This window comes from Triticum aestivum, chromosome 4A (assembly GCF_018294505.1).
Source record: "Triticum aestivum cultivar Chinese Spring chromosome 4A, IWGSC CS RefSeq v2.1, whole genome shotgun sequence".
Lineage (NCBI taxonomy): Eukaryota > Viridiplantae > Streptophyta > Magnoliopsida > Poales > Poaceae > Triticum > Triticum aestivum.
The window spans coordinates 4216104-4233214 of NC_057803.1; the positions used below are offsets into that span (position 1 = coordinate 4216104).

Genomic DNA, 17111 nt, shown 5'->3' on the forward strand with positions numbered 1-17111 from the left:
CTTGTCTTTCCCCTGGTTCGACGGTCGGTGGCACATTTGTCATTTCCCTTTTTCTCCCATCGACTGCCACCACACTCAGCCGCCCCTCCTCGCCGTCGCCGCCCAGTTCCGGTGCCCAGTCGGCCACCGCACCCAGATACCCCCCCCCCCAAGCAGCACCCCACCACTCGAATGCCCCATACTCTGCCATTGGGGGACTATTTTCTCCACTGTCGCAACACTCCAACATCGACGCCACCCCCTCGCCTTTGCCGCCAGCAGCACCTCCTTGCGCGTATACCTCGCTCGCCAGACACCACCACATTTGCCTCCATGCCGGGAGGCCCGCTACCTGGTATAGGAAAGGCGCGAGGCTCTTCACCGGTCGGCTTCTTCCACCATGCCCGCTAGGTGTTCGACGGTTTGCCTGCAAAGTACAAATGAACTTCAGCAACGAGTACCTTTTCCATAATTTCATTTGCGATTCGGGTGATTTTCGTCCGATGATGAGGAGATTGTGGCTGCTGCTTTGGTCGTCCATGACCACATTAGTAGGAAGCAGTCCAATGTTCAAGGGCTCGATCCTGGGGCATACTCCGGCGTTGAATCGCAACACACACACACACACACACAGAGAGAGAGAGAGAGGCAATTGCCTACTCTACTAGCACTACTTCGAGTCCGCTGACCCGCTCTTCAAACACAACCTAGTCCGATGCCGCTTCCGAACGGCTAGATGAAAGTGCGTTATATCGACTAGAGGGGGGTGAATAGGCGATTTTTATGAAATTCTTCACTGAGGAATTTATCGGTGAGGAAATTCCTTAGCGAAGAACTACTAGCAGCGGAATAAGTACTTAACAGTAAACATAACAGAATACAAGCATAGTCATCATGATGAAATGAAGACAAGCACAAAGTACAGGAAACATAAGCACAAGATAACACAGGATGAAGACAAACAGACTGAAGAAATTGAACTGAGGAAATTGAGAAAGTCTTTAGTCAAAGTCTTCAAACACAGATATGAACAAGCACACAACACAGTTATGAGGAAATGGAAGAGTTGAGGAAATAGAACCAGTAAGCTTGGTGAAGACAATGATTTTTTAGACCAGTTCCAACTACTGTCTCAGTTGTACGTCTGGTTGGAGCGGCTGAGTATTTAAACTCGAGGACACACAGTCCCGGACACCCAGTCCTGAACACGCAGCTCAGGACACCAGTCCTCACCGTATTCTCCTTGAACTAAGGTCACACAGACCTCGTCCAATCACTCGTGGTAAGTCTTCAGGTGACTTCCAAACCTTCACAAACTTGGTCACTCGGCGATCCACAATTCCTCTTGGATGCTCTAGACCATGACGCCTAACCGTATGGAAGAAGCACAGTCTTCAAAGGTAACAAGCGTCGGATCCACGCAGAATCAATCTCTTCAGTGATGCTCAATCACTTGGGGTTTGTAGGTGTTTGGGTTTTGGGGTTTTCCTCACTTGATGATTTTCGCTCAAAGTTCTCAGAGGATGGGTTTGCTCTCAAATGACAAGTGTCAGTTTCTCTCGGAGCAGCCAACCAACTAGTGGTTGTAGGGGGCGACTATTTATAGCCTAGGGAGCAGCCCGACATGATATGACATAAATGCCCTTCAATGATATGACCGTTAGGTGGATAGATATTTTGGGACAGCTGGCGCATAGCACAGCAACGGTCGGAATTTTGAGTAGCAAAATCCTCAGGGCTATCATGTTCCTCACTGTGTAGGCAATCCGCACTGGCGAATTCCTAACTCCTCAGTCAGGACAAATTCCTCAGAGACCAGAAGAACTTCGTCTCTGTCACTGAAGAAATTGACTGAACTGTATGAGATTTTCAATGGCTTCACTCGAAGGGATTGGTAGGTGTAGGATTTTGAGTTGAGCATCACGTGGAAATTTTCCTTAGTATTTCCTCGACCCCCTTTAACAGTATGTTGTTTCCTATGACTCAAGAAAGAGAAAATGAAACTACGAAAATAAAAGTCTTCATGCTTCATGTTCCTCAAACGAATATCAAGTCTTCAAGGTCACACCAATTTCTTCACTTTCAAAGTCTTCAGAAAGTCTTCAGTGATCCAAAGTCTTCAGTCGAAGAACTTCATTTTTAGGGGTCGACTTTCTCTGTAAATATCAAGCTCATCATAGACTTATAGACATGTGTACACTCACAAACGCATTAGTCTCTTAACTTATAAGTCTTTAATACACCAAAATCACTAAGGGGCAATAGATGCACTTACACTAGACATGTGTCCAACTGTGTCCGGGAGGGGGTGGTGGCGTACGACAACTATTTCGAGTGCAAGGAGGATGCCCTGGGAAAGATTGGCTTCTCCTTTTATCAGAAATACACTGCAGCTATTCGGATGCTTGCATACGGAGTACCCGATGATCTCATTGATGGGCATATCCGAATGATCGAGTCCACGTGTCCAAACTCCATGTACAAATTCTGCAAGGCTATGGTAGCAGTGTTTGGCCCGGATTATTTGAGAGAGCCAACTACTGTAGATACAACCCGTTGTTGACGATCAATGCCAGCATGTGCTTTCCGAGCAAACCGTCATAGGATTGGGATGGGGGACGAGCGCGTGCAGCCAAACATCGATGTGATCGCGGTGCTCCATGGCAAACCGTCCACACGAGAGGACGGCGTCGTTACGGCAGGCCTTGAGGGTAGCAGCAAGGGAGGGTGTGGCCCTTCCGAAGACACGACGGCGTTGCGCCTTTTCCAAAGGTGCCAACAACAAAGGTGCACACAAGCCAATGTTCATATACACGAGTCAAAACAAATAATAAACAAGCTAGCCCAATGTACAAAGCCAACATGACACCAAAACTAGTCAGACTAAAGTACAGAGCCAATATGGCAACACATAGAAGCGCTCAGAAGAGGCCCGCAATGGCAAGCCCTAACCACTAGTATATTCTTGTTCACGATGGATATTATTAGCCACCAATGGAATGACGTATATTTGTATTTTTTTACTAAAAGAATGTATTATACCGGGCGTACGTACAGATTCGGCCGTGGGTATTGTTGTGGACCTTGTGGTCGAGTAAATGTAGCGTACGTAGGAGGTAGGATGATGTGTGTACTGTGCTATGCGTACGTGTGAGTTACTGTTCCTTGTAGTCCTTGTTATTGTATGGGGCGAAAAGCTCGGCGATCCAGTTGGCCTTGCGAAGCGTGGCGGAGCCCAGGTCGGCGCACATGCCGTCGCTGTCGTGGATGCTGTAGGTGGAGATGCAGTGGCGGCGGTAGAACCGCGTGGTGCGGCGCATGGCGTCGGCCTCGCCGGCGACGTGCCCCATCATGGCCTTCACGGTCGGCAGCTCGAACCGCCCCTCCAGCAGCCCCGACAGCCAGCGGCACCGCAGCTCCGACGTGTGCAGGTTCGACACGCTCTCCACGAACCCGACGAACGCCATGTTGGGGATCAGTGGGTGGATCGTGCCACTGCCAAAATAAATTGCAGGTCAGCGTCGATCGATTCATATATGTTGGAGGCTTGGAGCAAAAGATAATCGCAGGCTATACACGTACCGGTAGAGCGGCATCATGGAAGACTTGCCGACGACGAGGTCGCGGAAGGGTTTTGGCAGGACCTCGCGGAGCTTGTCCTTGCCCTCGAAGCCGGTTGCGAGGAAGACGAGGTCGGCCTCCACCTTGGTGCCGTCGTCGAGGGCCACGCCGTTCTCCGAGAAGCACCAGCCGGCGGAGGCCCTCTTGAAGCAGACGAGGCCGCGGTCCGCCATGTCGAAGAAGCCCTCCGGGAGGATGGCCATCTGGCAGCTGGCGTAGTCCTCGACGAAGGGGTGGCCCGGCGTCAGACCGTACTTTCCCAGCGGCAGCTTCCATGACAGGTACGACTCGATGAACTTTGACACCCCTGCCCGCTGCACCACCAGAATTCAAAACACAACACGTTGCTGTCAGATTCACACAACATATGCATGCAAGGTCTCCAGCATGCGCACGTGCATGTTCTTGAGTCCCGATGTAGTATCGCGTACGTTCAAACGTACGCTTGTACGTATTTTCTGTATACGTGCATGCATTCTGAGGTACACATACCAGCGGGCTCATGAGGCGGCAGAGGAGGGATCGGAAGAACCCTTGGTTGGGCCGCTCGTAGAAGAGCTGAGACAAGCGTGTGGAGTAGAACATGGAGAATGGCAAGCCCCAGATGGAGTACGATGGCACCACCCAGTGCAGGGTCCGCACCAGCATCGTGCACGCCTGCCCTCCCTCGCCTGCAAACAAACAAGCAAACGCGACCGGTTAATCGATCGATCCATATCAAACACATCTCGATCTAGTTCTTGCTTCCTCCACGGAATCATGACGCATCCAGTTGCTCCTACTACTAATTTCAGGTCTTATACTATGTTTTGAGAAACTGTTGAAATGCATACTCCAATGAGTTCATTAGGACGCCATGGCAGCTACCAGTCTAGTTTGGAAAGGCAGATCATCTTTGTCGCAAATTTGCTACTACTGGTCAAACATGCAAACACTTTGGTATATACTACTCCCACCATTCGAAATTACTTGTCGCAGAAATGGATGTATCTAGACATATTTTAATTCTAGATACATTCATTTCCGAGACAAATAATTCCGAACGAAGGGATTACTAGTATATGATTGAGTGACCCGTATAAATTGCTCATGCGGTATGAAAAGTCAAGGGGTATGCGTACTGATTGCGTCTAGCTAGTGTACTTTGAACTTGTAAATGCAAGAGACCGACCTAGGATAGCTACACTGTCTAGTCTAGAATTAAACTAGGTGCATGATGAAGTGTGCGAGGGGTCAAGACAAGAGTGACCTTTTCTGGAACAGAGTATCCGACTCTCCCAAATCTCTGACTAGCCACAATGGAGAGTAACATACACTAGTAACATACACGTTTCCCTAGACTATATTACTATCTTTATAGTGGGTAGTAACTTAAGTGTGGTAACATGCAAGGATTCATTTATTAGGTTATAGACTCATATTGCATTGGGACATGTGATGTTACAGTAACTAGCTAAGTTACTACAACTCCCTCTCTCCTCATTAACTCATTGCCACATAAGCAAGTTTGCTGAGTTGGACTCGATGTTACTGTTGAAGTTACTCCCACTGTGGCTAGTCTAAGGCACATGTCACCAAATATGGTATATATTATTCAGACACCCACTTCATCGAATGATGGGACGCTTCCACAATATTTATTATCCTGTTTTCTTTTTTTTTGCTATAAGCACTGTGTGAACTTGCTCGGCATATTCTTTCTCTACAATTTCCTTGTATACACGCGTTTACACGAGTACGATAGCTTATCTGCCTTTGCTAGCTGCTAGTTTCCAAGTTGAATTTTCCATATTTTAGGAGAATCTTAGTTCAAACCATGTTAAATCTTTCAATCAATACGCACCTTGGTTTGCCTGGGCACATTCGTTGGCTAGATCAATAGCGCTCTTCTTGTACCCAACCACCACAGCCTTCTTGCCCTTCATCAGCTCAACGGTCTCCTCCTCGCTCAGCTTGCAGTAGTCCAGCGAGTGCATCACCGTCCCCTTGAATACCTCCGGCCCCTTCCCCGGCGGGAACACAGGCATCCGTGGCACGTCGCCGTACTTCCCCGTGCACATCACCACGAACTCGAACTTGTAATACTGCAGATTACCGTGCGTGTGAGATCGATTGAATACAAATTATCTTGAGACAAGCATGCAAACGATGTCAAAGTATATATGGTACCTGAATTGTGTTGGAGTCGCCGGTGACGATGCCGACCTCCCACATGGGCTTGCCACGGAGCGGATCCTTGCCGGTGCCGCTCCACAGCTCGGTGAACCCGGCCCGGGCGCCGCCGAGGAACTTGATGTCCACCACCTTGGAGCCGAACGAGATGTAGCGCCAGAGGTCGAACTCGTCGGCGTAGCCCTCGAGGTAGTCGGCGATCTCGGTGTGGGTCGGGAACGAAGGGTCGTCGCGGTTCTTCCAGGAGTAATCGGAGAACTCGTAGTCCGGGCGGGGCGTCTGCAGCCGCGTGGTGCGGTAGACGCAGTGCTTCCACACCCCGCCGACGGACGGCGTCGCCTCGAACACGACGGGGTCGTAGGACGCCATCTGCTTGGCCGCGGCCAGGCCGCTGATCCCGCCGCCGATGATGGCCACGCGGGACACCGGAGGCACGGTCTTCCTCGTGGCCCGTGCCGCTTGTCCTTGCGCCATGGCCATCGTCTACCCGAGGTGTTGGATGGAACTGGCTGTGTGTGTGCTGATCGAGGTGATCGAGGGATGTGTGCGCACTGGCTAGCTGCTTCTTGCAGGCGTGGGAGGCTGCGAGAGAGCTGATTCTTGCAGGCGTAGGAGGCTGCGAGAGAGCTAGAGCTGGAGGCGCTGTTAAGCAGCTTTGTGCGTGTTGTGGTGTCGACAAGGGCAAGGCCCCTGGTGTATTTATAGGGTTAGGGATGGTAGCATGGGGCTCTCGAGCATGTGAGCTTTCCACCGTGTCTCTTAGAAAACGTACGGAAACGTAGGGAGAGAAGAAATGCCGCAGCTAGCGAACTGGAAAGCCAGCCAGCTAGGTCGCAGGTATGCAAGTCTGGAGAGCACGCATCCTCTTTTTCTCTTGGCTTTTGATATTCAATCTTTCATATCTTTTGAACCAAAAGTCTAAATTAAGTTTTGTTTCATATTTGTGTTTCTCGTAACCAGGTCTTTCAAATGAGATCCATTTTGATGAGTTTTGAAATTTTTGTTAAGTTTCAACTTTTAGAACTTGGTACAAGTGACCGACGGAATTGTAAATTCCAGAACCAATGGCCGACAAAGTCGTGAGCTTTAAATTTGAACTCCAAAAGTTGGTATGAGATCCTATGTTTCAAAAACTGTGCCGGGCAAAATCGCAGTTTTAAAAATTAAAACTTTACACTTGATGTGCCCTCGTGCGGGATCCAACGACTTTGCAGATCGCGAGGTAATCGGGCAGCTGGCACAGGTTGGGCAGGTGTGTACCCGAGCGAATTTCCAGCATGCAGGTGCACACCAATTCCAACATCTTACCACCCACCTAGAACGAAAATGACCAGGTGTGTGCCCCTATAAAATTACACATGTTGACACTTCAGGTTGGGGTGCCAAACATTATGCGTACACACAAAAAATATCAAATAAAACTAATTTGGACCACGTATAAAATCACACATGCTTATCACTTTGAGTTGGGTGTTAAAAATTAATCGTGGGCTATTTGTGAGTTGAATGAAATAAAGTTTTGTCTAAGTCAATTTTCATGAAGAAGAGGGCACGACACATAGCAACAAGGCTGAGACGGGGTCAACGCGGAGGCAAGCATAGCAGCGAGGCCAAGACAGGGCCGACATGTCTGGCCGCCGCATCACCGGTGAGGCCTCACGAGGACCTGATTGGGGACGTCGGGGCATTGGTTGCATACGACGGGAAGGAGTTCACATGTTCAAGGGAGGGTTGATGATGGTTTTCATTTTACGCGGCGCAGAGTAGGCTGTGCCGGGACAGAAACAATGTAGCTCGCCGTGGCATCGCCGGCGGAAGAGAGGCATGTGTGGAGAAGAAGATAGGCTCGCGGGAGGTGAAAAATGGAGCAGAGCCGTAGGATTGAAATTCAATGGCTACGAAATTCGACTGACACCAAACATTTATAGGCGACTTACAAATAGGCAATCCTTATACGTACATGAAATTTATCAACGGGAAGGAATTTGGACCTGGTGTCCTCTGCATCATAGAAGATGTACATGGTACTCCCCTGCCCACCTGTATGCAAGCATGCATGCACTGACTCGGCAACACCTAGGGCTCTGTTCGGCAACCTGCCGGCTCCTAAAAATCCAAGGAGCTGTGGAGTCGAGGGACTACAGCTTCATCTTTTTTAACTACAGCTCCGCCAGCTCCGGAGCGGAGCGGCGGAGTGGAGGGGCTCCAAACGGGACGCTAGTTTCCACATCATTTTATTTTACAATTTTATTCTTAGCAAACAATATTTCTAAACGAACGTATGATACTGTATGTGCTACACTAAAAAAAAGTAAACTGGCCATGTCCTTTTCGGCCACATGGCATAATTCTTTTTACCATAAATTAACTAGCCATGCATGCACGACCGTGTCAAGCCGGCCCCTCCATCTCGTTCCTCTGATCATCTGGATCGGGAGAAACTTAATCGTACGTAGCTTTGGACCGGGGAACAAGGAAAGGGGTGTGTGTAACCCGGACGACGGCCAACGATCTCGACCGTGCCTGCCCATTTTTGGCTACGAGCGCGCGCCTACAAGCATGTTCCTTTCAGCCCTAATCTATCTAGCTAGCTAGCTAGCTAGCTAGCGTGACCTTTAATTTGGTTGTTGCCACGTCTTGTCGGGTCGTTTCATCCGTGCTAAGCTGCATGCGGATTATTCTGTGGTACTTTTACAAGTAGCAAACCAAACTAATACGAGAAAACAACTTGAAAACTTCAACGGATAAATCAAACTACTGTGCTGAAACTCCTGCAGCTCTTGTGAAGAGTACTTCCTCCGTTCCTAAATATAAGCCTTTTTAAAGACTTCAATATGGACTACATAAGAAAAATGAGTTAATCTATACTCTAAAATATGTTTATATACATTCATATCAAATATAGTGAAATCTCTAAAAAAAAACTTATATTTAGGAATGGAGAGAGCAGTAGCTATTACACCATGTATAAGAATTTGGTACATTTTCATAATTTTGAATTTTGCTACACATCCACTTCCGTGCCGCAGCTAGGTCTCTCTCTCTCTCTCTCTCTCTCTCTCCGGCGGGACGCTTCGCTTGTTTAAAACCCTATCCTTTTTATTTCATGATGATCCATGGAAAAGAAATAGCACTCTCTTCACACTATTTCAGACCCTGAAAGGTACACATGTGTATCCCAGCTTATCTCCCTGCCATAACGAAAACATCAATCTTATAATCATCCCTGATTATTTATGTATATATGATAGCGAATACACTAAACCAACATGACTAGCCGGGTCGTTGTACCGAGAGTACACAATTAATGTGCATGTAACGTCCACTGCTTATGAACTCCAAAAACCAACCAGAAGACTGGGCAGGGCTGACCTTGAACACGCATATGCATACAGCCAGGCATAATTAAGAAAAACAGGGAATTGGGTCGAGCAGCAAGTGTATGTTGCATCTGAACTTTCTATCGAAGGGCCATTGGCCAAATTTTATTAGGAAGAAGAGAAGAGTACAACAAGGTCAGACAGGCTAGGCGGTCTAGCACTGAAGGACCTCCCGAGGGCGCCACACCCAGGATAGAACGCCCCAGCTACAAGAGGCTTTTACAAGAGGCTTTACATAGCAAGATCAACAACACACCCCGCTGCCCTCCAGACTTGAAGATCTTCTCCAATCTGGTCCAAAACTCTATTGACGCTACTGGCGGTGTGGTCAAAGATCCTAGCATTCCTTTCCTTCCAGAGCCTCCAGTGGATGAGAATGATGACCGTGTCAAAGTTTCTGCGAACCAGCTTGGGCACCCTGCTCCTAGCCTTCAGCCACCAGTCTTCCGTGCTACTGTGACTTGCATCTGGCGTGATAAAGTTATCTCTTGTGAACCGTTTGAAGCATCGCCACAAATGTTGTGTGTATCGGCAATGCACGAACAGGTGTGTACAACACTCTTGCTCTGTCATGCAGAGAGGGCAACAGTCATTTGATGGCCACCCACGGCAAATGAGATTGTCCGCAGTGAGGCAGCGCTGGTGCACCACCAGCCACATGAAGAATTTGCATCTCGGCGGTGCCTTAGACTTCCAAATAGGCTTGTTGTAGGCGAAACAGACATTGGCCATGAAAAACAGTCCGTAGGCACTTTTGACCGAGAAGCGCTGATCATCGGTAAGCTTCCACTGCAGTTTGTCTGATGAGGTTGGCGACAGCTGAGTGTCATGTGCCAAGTCCCATACCTGCAGATATTGTGCTAATGCCATACTGGAGAGACCGCCCTTGATATCTTTGATCCATCTGTTGTTGTGCAGTGCCTCGTAGACTGTTAGATTGGAGTTTTTCACGAAGGAAAAGAGTGCCGGGACCTCTGAAGCTAGGGAACGGCCCTCTGGCAGCCAGTTGTCCGTCCAAAACTTGGCAGTGTTGCCATCCCCCAAAGCTACGACGCTGGCTGTGAAAAAGATATGCGCCACTTCCTTCTCCACCTGATCGGGAAACCTCAGCCATGGCCTCTCCACCTGATCCCACCTCATCCATGGCCACCTGCATCTGAGTGCGGTGCCAAAATACCTAAGATTGATTATTCCGAGGCCACCAAATTCCTTCGGGCGGCAGACTTGCGCCCAAGGGAGCAAGCAGTGTCCTCCGTTGGTCTCCTCCTCCCCTTTCCAGACAAAACCCCGACACCTTCGCTCAATGATCTTGATCGCCCAAACAGGCAGGGGTAGAACAGACGAGAAGTGTATGGGAAGCGCCAGGAGCACTGAACTTGTCAGCGCGAGGCGTCCCGCTGGTGCCAGAAGTTTGGGCTTCCATCCCTTCATCTTGCTCGAGTACTTATCGACCAAAGGCATCACATCCTGTTTCCTCAACCTGTAAATAGAGAGTGGCAGCCCGAGGTATTTGAGGGGAAAAGCTTGGTTCTGGCATTGGAAATGCTGAGCAACCTGAACCGCTAGTGCTTCTCCACATCTGATGCATGTGCTGGTGCTTTTCTGCAGATTGATGCGCAGCCCGGAAGACTCCCCAAACAGTTCCAAGATGGCGGAGGTTACTTGCAAGTCTGTAGGCTCCGGGTTGAGGAAGAGAACTGCATCATCCGCGAAGATAGAGGCTCTAGGAGTCCTACAATCGAAGCCAAGAGGTGCCAACAGATTTTGACGCGCAACCCAGTTCATCATTACCTGAAGAGAGTCCATGGCCAGAATAAGAAGTGACGGCGACAGCGGCTCACCCTGCCGCACACCACATGCCAAGGCGAACGGATCACTGAGCTCCCCGTTGATAAGCACAGAAGAGGAGGCCGTGCTCAGCAGCCCACAGATCCATGAGCACCACTTGGGTCCGAAGCCCCTACACCTTAGCACCTCCAAGAGAAAATCCCAGGATAGGGTGTCAAAAGCTTTAGAGATGTCAATCCTTAATAGAACAGCTGATCTCTTCTGCTGATGCAACATTCTGGCTGCATTGGGGACAAACTTGAAATTCTCATGAATACTTCTGTTGCTAACAAAAGCACTTTGGGCCTGCGAGATCAAGGAGGGAAGCAGAGGAGATAGTCGCGCTGCCAGAACCTTAGCAAAGATTTTCGCCACACCGTGTATCAAATTGATTGGCCTGAAATCACCCAATTGCAGTGGGTTGTCTTTCTTGGGTAGCAGCGTCAGGATGGAGGAGTTCAAGGAACCAAAGGAGTAGAAACGTCCCTCATGAAGAGCCTCCATTGCCGCCATCAGGTCGTCCGCAATGATATCCCAACACTTCTTGAAGAAAAGACCCGAGTAACCATCCGGGCCAGGCGCTCGATCATGTGGCATATTGAAAACTACTTGCTTTACCTCCTCGGCGGTAAATGGTTCCTCCAAGGCCCTCGAAGCCCCAGGGGGAAGAGTGTTCAGGTCCATCTCCTCCAAGTTAATCACCTTGCCTCTAGTCTTCGGAGTGCCCATTAGATTACAGAAGAAATCGCGTGCAAGGCCCAACTTCCCATCCATCGATGACACAGTGCGATCCCCATCCGAGAGGTGTGGTATAAGGTGCTTCCTCCTACGGCCATTTGCCTTCATGTGAAAATATTTAGTGTTTGCGTCTCCCTCCTGCAAATCTCTAACTCGTGCTCTCTGCCTGAGCCGCACCCGTTCGAGGGAGGCCAGGGCCAAACACTTCCCCTTAAGGAAGGCTTTGAGTCTCCTTTCATCAGAAGAAAGGGATTGGGTCTCTTGGGCCGCGTCCAAACGCAAAATAACCTCGCTGGCAATCTGAAATTGCAAATTCATGGTGCTTTGCTTCCGCTGCCCCCACTTCCATGGTGCTTTGCTTCCGCTGCATCTGAACTTTCTATCAAGACCGTGTCTTCAATTCGAGCTTTGACCTCGGCGTGGACCGTATATACAATTAGTACACTGATTAGGTTAGCGATCGTTGCCGACAACATGCATACACGAATATATATCGGCCACATGATCGGTTATGATTCTGTTTAGTGTAGTTGTTGCACGATTACATGCGAGATTAGGTGGATTACGATTTATAGTGGTGCATATAATCCAATACATTGATCGTGTGTGATCATTGGAGAAATCTATATGTGACACGTACATCTAATAATTCAGTACATTGCTTCCAAAACTGATCTAATTTGCGTGACACTTCCCGGTGCATGGAAATAATAGGGTTAGCTAGATGCGTGTAAATTAAAATATGCAATGCATACGTAATACTTGAAAAACTATTTTAGATGGATGAGGTTTACAAACATATCCTGGAATAGTGGAATACTGGATTAAATTGGTTAGTTCGATTTGTGTGTACATAACAAACTTGATAAGTAATTGCGGAACCGTGTACTCTGTTTGGTGCTTTATCTATAAAGCGGGTGCGAGACTGTTTCGAGAATATAGGCATTCATTATCATGTGTGGTTGCAAAAAATGACTGTACAGGTAAGCGCTATTTGAAATGATAGCTCTAGGAGATGACAGAGAATTATTATTTTTAGTTTAACTAACTATGTGTCCATGTGTTGCCATGGGGCCAAATATATTTTAACACAATAGGAGGACTATACAAGACAAATCTTGATGCAAAACAAATAGACAAAATAAGATTATGTTTTGGTTATAAAGCATAGATTTTTTTGTCATTTCTTAAACTGATAAAATAGGTATGTGCTCCTCATTGATTTGATTTAGTGGGTTAACAAATATAAGAAATTGATTGATATTTATTTGCTTATGGACATTAAATTGTTGCTATTTATTGGATTATCAAATATGTCTGACCGCTACCAGGTTTTACCATAAGAAAGAATTTATTCACGGACCATCAATTTATTGCTATACTATATATTGATCTGGCTTATTAGGTTATCAAAGATTTGTTTGATGAAAATCAGAAGGGATGAATAACCGGGAAAATGATGGAGGGTGTGTGGACGAAGAGGTGGTGGGAAAAAATGACGTGAGATTGAACCTTACATTCTTTTTAAATAAACAAGGATAATGTCCATGTGTTACAACGGGATATAAATATTTTAGTACATTAGCTTGTGATTTACCTGCCTATATTCATTTGATTTTGTAAAGAAATATTTATCAAATCCTGCCCGTGATTTACCTTATAATTTGATGAGAAGTTTGGTAAGTAAAACTAAAGTAAAATTTGTCCAGAATGTAAGTAAATAAAGATTATTGATTATCATAACGAGAAGGTGGTGAGAAGAAACGTGAAATATGAAACCTTACATTCTTTTTAAGTAGTAATAGAGATAGAGACTCCAAGGCCATGCCGTTTTCTACATACTCGTAGACCTTTGGAAAATTTAAGATCCCACCATTCCAAATTACTTTAAATCAGATGGAATTTGAGAACACTTTCTATGTGAAAAAGGAACACGCTTTCGGCAAATTTCCAACTCCATATCGTCTGCATCAATCCCACAAGCCATTTGAAAATGCGATCAAAATTACTTTCCCTATTTTAATACAAAAAATTATTGTTTTCAAAACTAATATTAAACTGTGTGGATTGTGCAAAAATGTTCTAGATGAGAAGAAATCTCCTTATCAACATATTTTCAACGGTATATTACATGCTTTGTTGGACAAAAAACGCAGAAGTTCAACATTTTGCCAGATGTAGTTCGGCTACTGAAGCGAGGACAAATCAATGACATAGATAGAATATTATGTGAATAGTAACATAATATTAATATATATTAGGTATGTGCCCCTTGCGTTGCCATAGAGCCAAATATATTTTTAACACAATAAATTACCATGCGGGACAAATCTTGATGCAAAATAAATTGATAAAATAAGATTATGTTTGGTTATAAAGTATAAATTTTCTGCCATTTCTTGAATAGATAAAAAAATAGGTATGTTTTCGTGATTGATGTGCTTTATTGGGTAACCAAATATAAGAGATTGATTGATATTTATTTTCTTATGGATGTGAATTTATCATTATTTATTGGGTTATCAAAGATGTCAAGCCGGTATCAGGTTTTACCATAAGAAACAAATAATGTATTTACGGATCATGAATTTATTGCTATACCATAGATTCATCTCATTTATTGGGTTACCAAAGATTGTCTTGATAGAAAATCGGGCTGATTCGATAGAGGATGGGACGATGGGTGAAGAGGTGGTGGAAAGAAAAATTAAGGTAAGATGAAACCTTGCGTTCTTTTTAAGTAGTACTAGTTAATTGCCCGTGTGTTGCAACGGGAGCATAACTATTTTAATAGTTTCACATAAATCATACCAAACACGTACATTTTGAATCATCACACACATTAAGCAGCATTGCCGACTTCTTTTTAACCATTATAAATCACCATTTTTCTTCTACCCTCGTCCACTATATCTTCTCTTCTTCTTCCTCCTCATGCACACACTATCTCCGCCTCTTGCCAATCCAAGCTAGTTAATTACCCACTTGCACTGCATTTGGGCATAAAAGTCATCTAAAAGATAGACCTTTAGAATCTTCACTAACATTAAGTAGCATTGTCAATTTATTTTCAACCTTTAAACCACTGTTCTTGTTCCTCCACCCACTATCTCAGGTCCTTCTTCTTTCGCCACCCATTATCTCCACCTCTTCTTATTTTTACTGCATCCATTATCTCTATCTCATCAATCCAAGCTCGCCATCACAGTCAATGGCACATCCGGCTCACAATCTCCCAACGCCGGTATGGTACCCAGTACACCATGTAGTACGGTACCCGTTCAAAAATGGCGAGTGTAACTTATGCATGTCTGGGTCTAAGCACAGGTTAAACATGTTTGTACTGCACAAACTACTTTGTCGTTGGCACAGTGCAATCTCATTTTTCTGTTGCTAAAACCTATAGCTTGCTTTCATGTATCATTCCCTAGATGATCTTAGTACAATCTTTCTTGCAAGGCACACTGGTACTGAGCTTTCTTGAAAAGCCTCTATGTTCTAATTGTGTATTTGTATTGTTTGAGATTACTCCGTGAGTCTGTTTTGTTCTAATTGTGTAGTTTGGTACGCAAGCTATAGGGTTCAACTCTGTTCCTACTGTAGTTAGTGCATAATTAACTCACTTCCATCCCATTTGTGCACAAGCTATAGGGTTCAACTCTGTTCCTACTGTAGTTTGGTACGCAAGCTATAGGGTTCAACTCTGTTCCTACTCTGTTCCTACTGTAGTTATATGCCAAGAGCAGTTAGCACAATAAATACATTCATAATTTGTAATAATTTGTCGTAACCTAGTGCGTGGTTTTTTACCACTCTAAACGTTTGTTGTAGTATTTATTTTCTCTTTTCACTTCTGCTACCCCATCCACAATGTAAGGCTGAACCCTTTGTATGTTTAGTTTGTCTATTGGCATTCCAAAGAAAGTACCATAAACTATATAAGCCTATCAGCTGTTGTCAAGGCAAAAATTCAATTAACAAATAAACACAAGCATTTCTATTTCGGTGATCTAGAACTTGACAAGAACACATGCAGATTTGTAAGATAATAGACACATTAAGAGGGTATAAAGCTTCAATGAAAAATATTGTATTAGGAGTGTAGTATTTCTATGTTTAGTTTGTCTATTGGCATTTAACATCCCTGAACATTTCTTCCTTCCGCTGCAGCATTGCTGGCGTTCACCCAGCACCATGTCGTGCAACAAACCATGATAAGAATTATGTATGGTGCAATCATATGCTAGCAAGATTCATTGACGAACAAATAAGAACGAAGAGCGAAAATAATTGAACGAACCAGAAAACTCATAGCGGGTTTTCCTGGTCAAGCGGCGGCACCTTCTAAGAGTTGGGAGCCAATTCTCAGATGGAGATGACAACAGAGCATGTTCTCCATATATCACCCTAAAAAGTAACATCAAATATCATCATTAGGGAACAAATTACACTGCAGCCCAAGTTAGCCTGGCACAAGCGTCATAATGACACCCATGACTAATAACCACCAAAGCAAGCGTCCTGGGCATGCAAGTAAGCATGGAAGCACACACTACTTCTTGCAATTACAAAAGCGCACACACGTATCAATTCGAAGCAGGTATTTAGCTCAGAGGTTACGGAAGTACGGGTCACAAACAGGGTGGCGAAAGGTGCAGCTTGGGTTGATGCAGCTGCCATACAACCAGTACCAGCAGTTCCTGGGGTTTCGGGTTGAACTGGACGCCCTCGCAGTGGCCGTACTCGCACTGGGAGCACTGCAACCAAAACAAAATACGAACTCCGATCAGTAAATCAACCAACCGAGGCGGCATCCAAGATCCAACTACCATTATATTCAACGACAAGGAGACATAGAAACCCAACGAATCAACGGAATTGCGCTAGGTTTTCGCGTGGCACGGAACCTTGGTGCAACTGACGCGGGAGACGAGGAAGAAGCCGCGGTCCGTACGTGTTGCTTCTCCTCCAGCGCGGGTCCTCGCCCTCCTCTGCCATCGCCGAGAGGCACCTTGCTGCGACTTGCAAGGCCAATGCATCGGCGGTTCCTCTGCAACTGGCTAAGATCCCATGTCCTGTTGGCGGGGGGTTCTGCTGGAGGACGCGGCGTCGGCGACCGAGGACGGGCCACATGGCTGCATTTTGTCGGGTGACGCACCGGATATGGCAGCCGGGCGAGGTGGAGCGCCGTGGGACTCCCTGATTTGTAAGAAGCATACATGGTATGAAGCCAAACGCATGGGATTGCATCCCCATCTGGAGATTACGTCCTTATTTCATGCGCCTGATTTTTTTTTCTTATCATTGATTGTGTTTCCTTTTAGGCCTTTATTAGGAGCGGACAAAGGGATAGCGATCATTGACGGAAGAGTTGGACGAAGCCTGGCAACGTAA

At 46.2% G+C, this 17111-nt stretch overlaps 1 protein-coding gene across 1 annotated transcript; it reads right to left on the reverse strand.

Moving 5' to 3' along the window:
* Positions 1-3134: 3134 nt before the first annotated feature.
* LOC123081532 (probable flavin-containing monooxygenase 1) lies at positions 3135-6246 on the reverse strand. The gene is made up of 5 exons (XM_044504098.1): positions 5770-6246; positions 5444-5684; positions 4093-4271; positions 3562-3914; positions 3135-3474 (listed from the first exon to the last, which is right to left on the reverse strand). The coding sequence occupies exons 1-5, from the start codon at positions 6244-6246 to the stop codon at positions 3135-3137; spliced, it is 1590 nt and encodes a 529-aa protein (XP_044360033.1).
* Positions 6247-17111: the final 10865 nt, after the last annotated feature.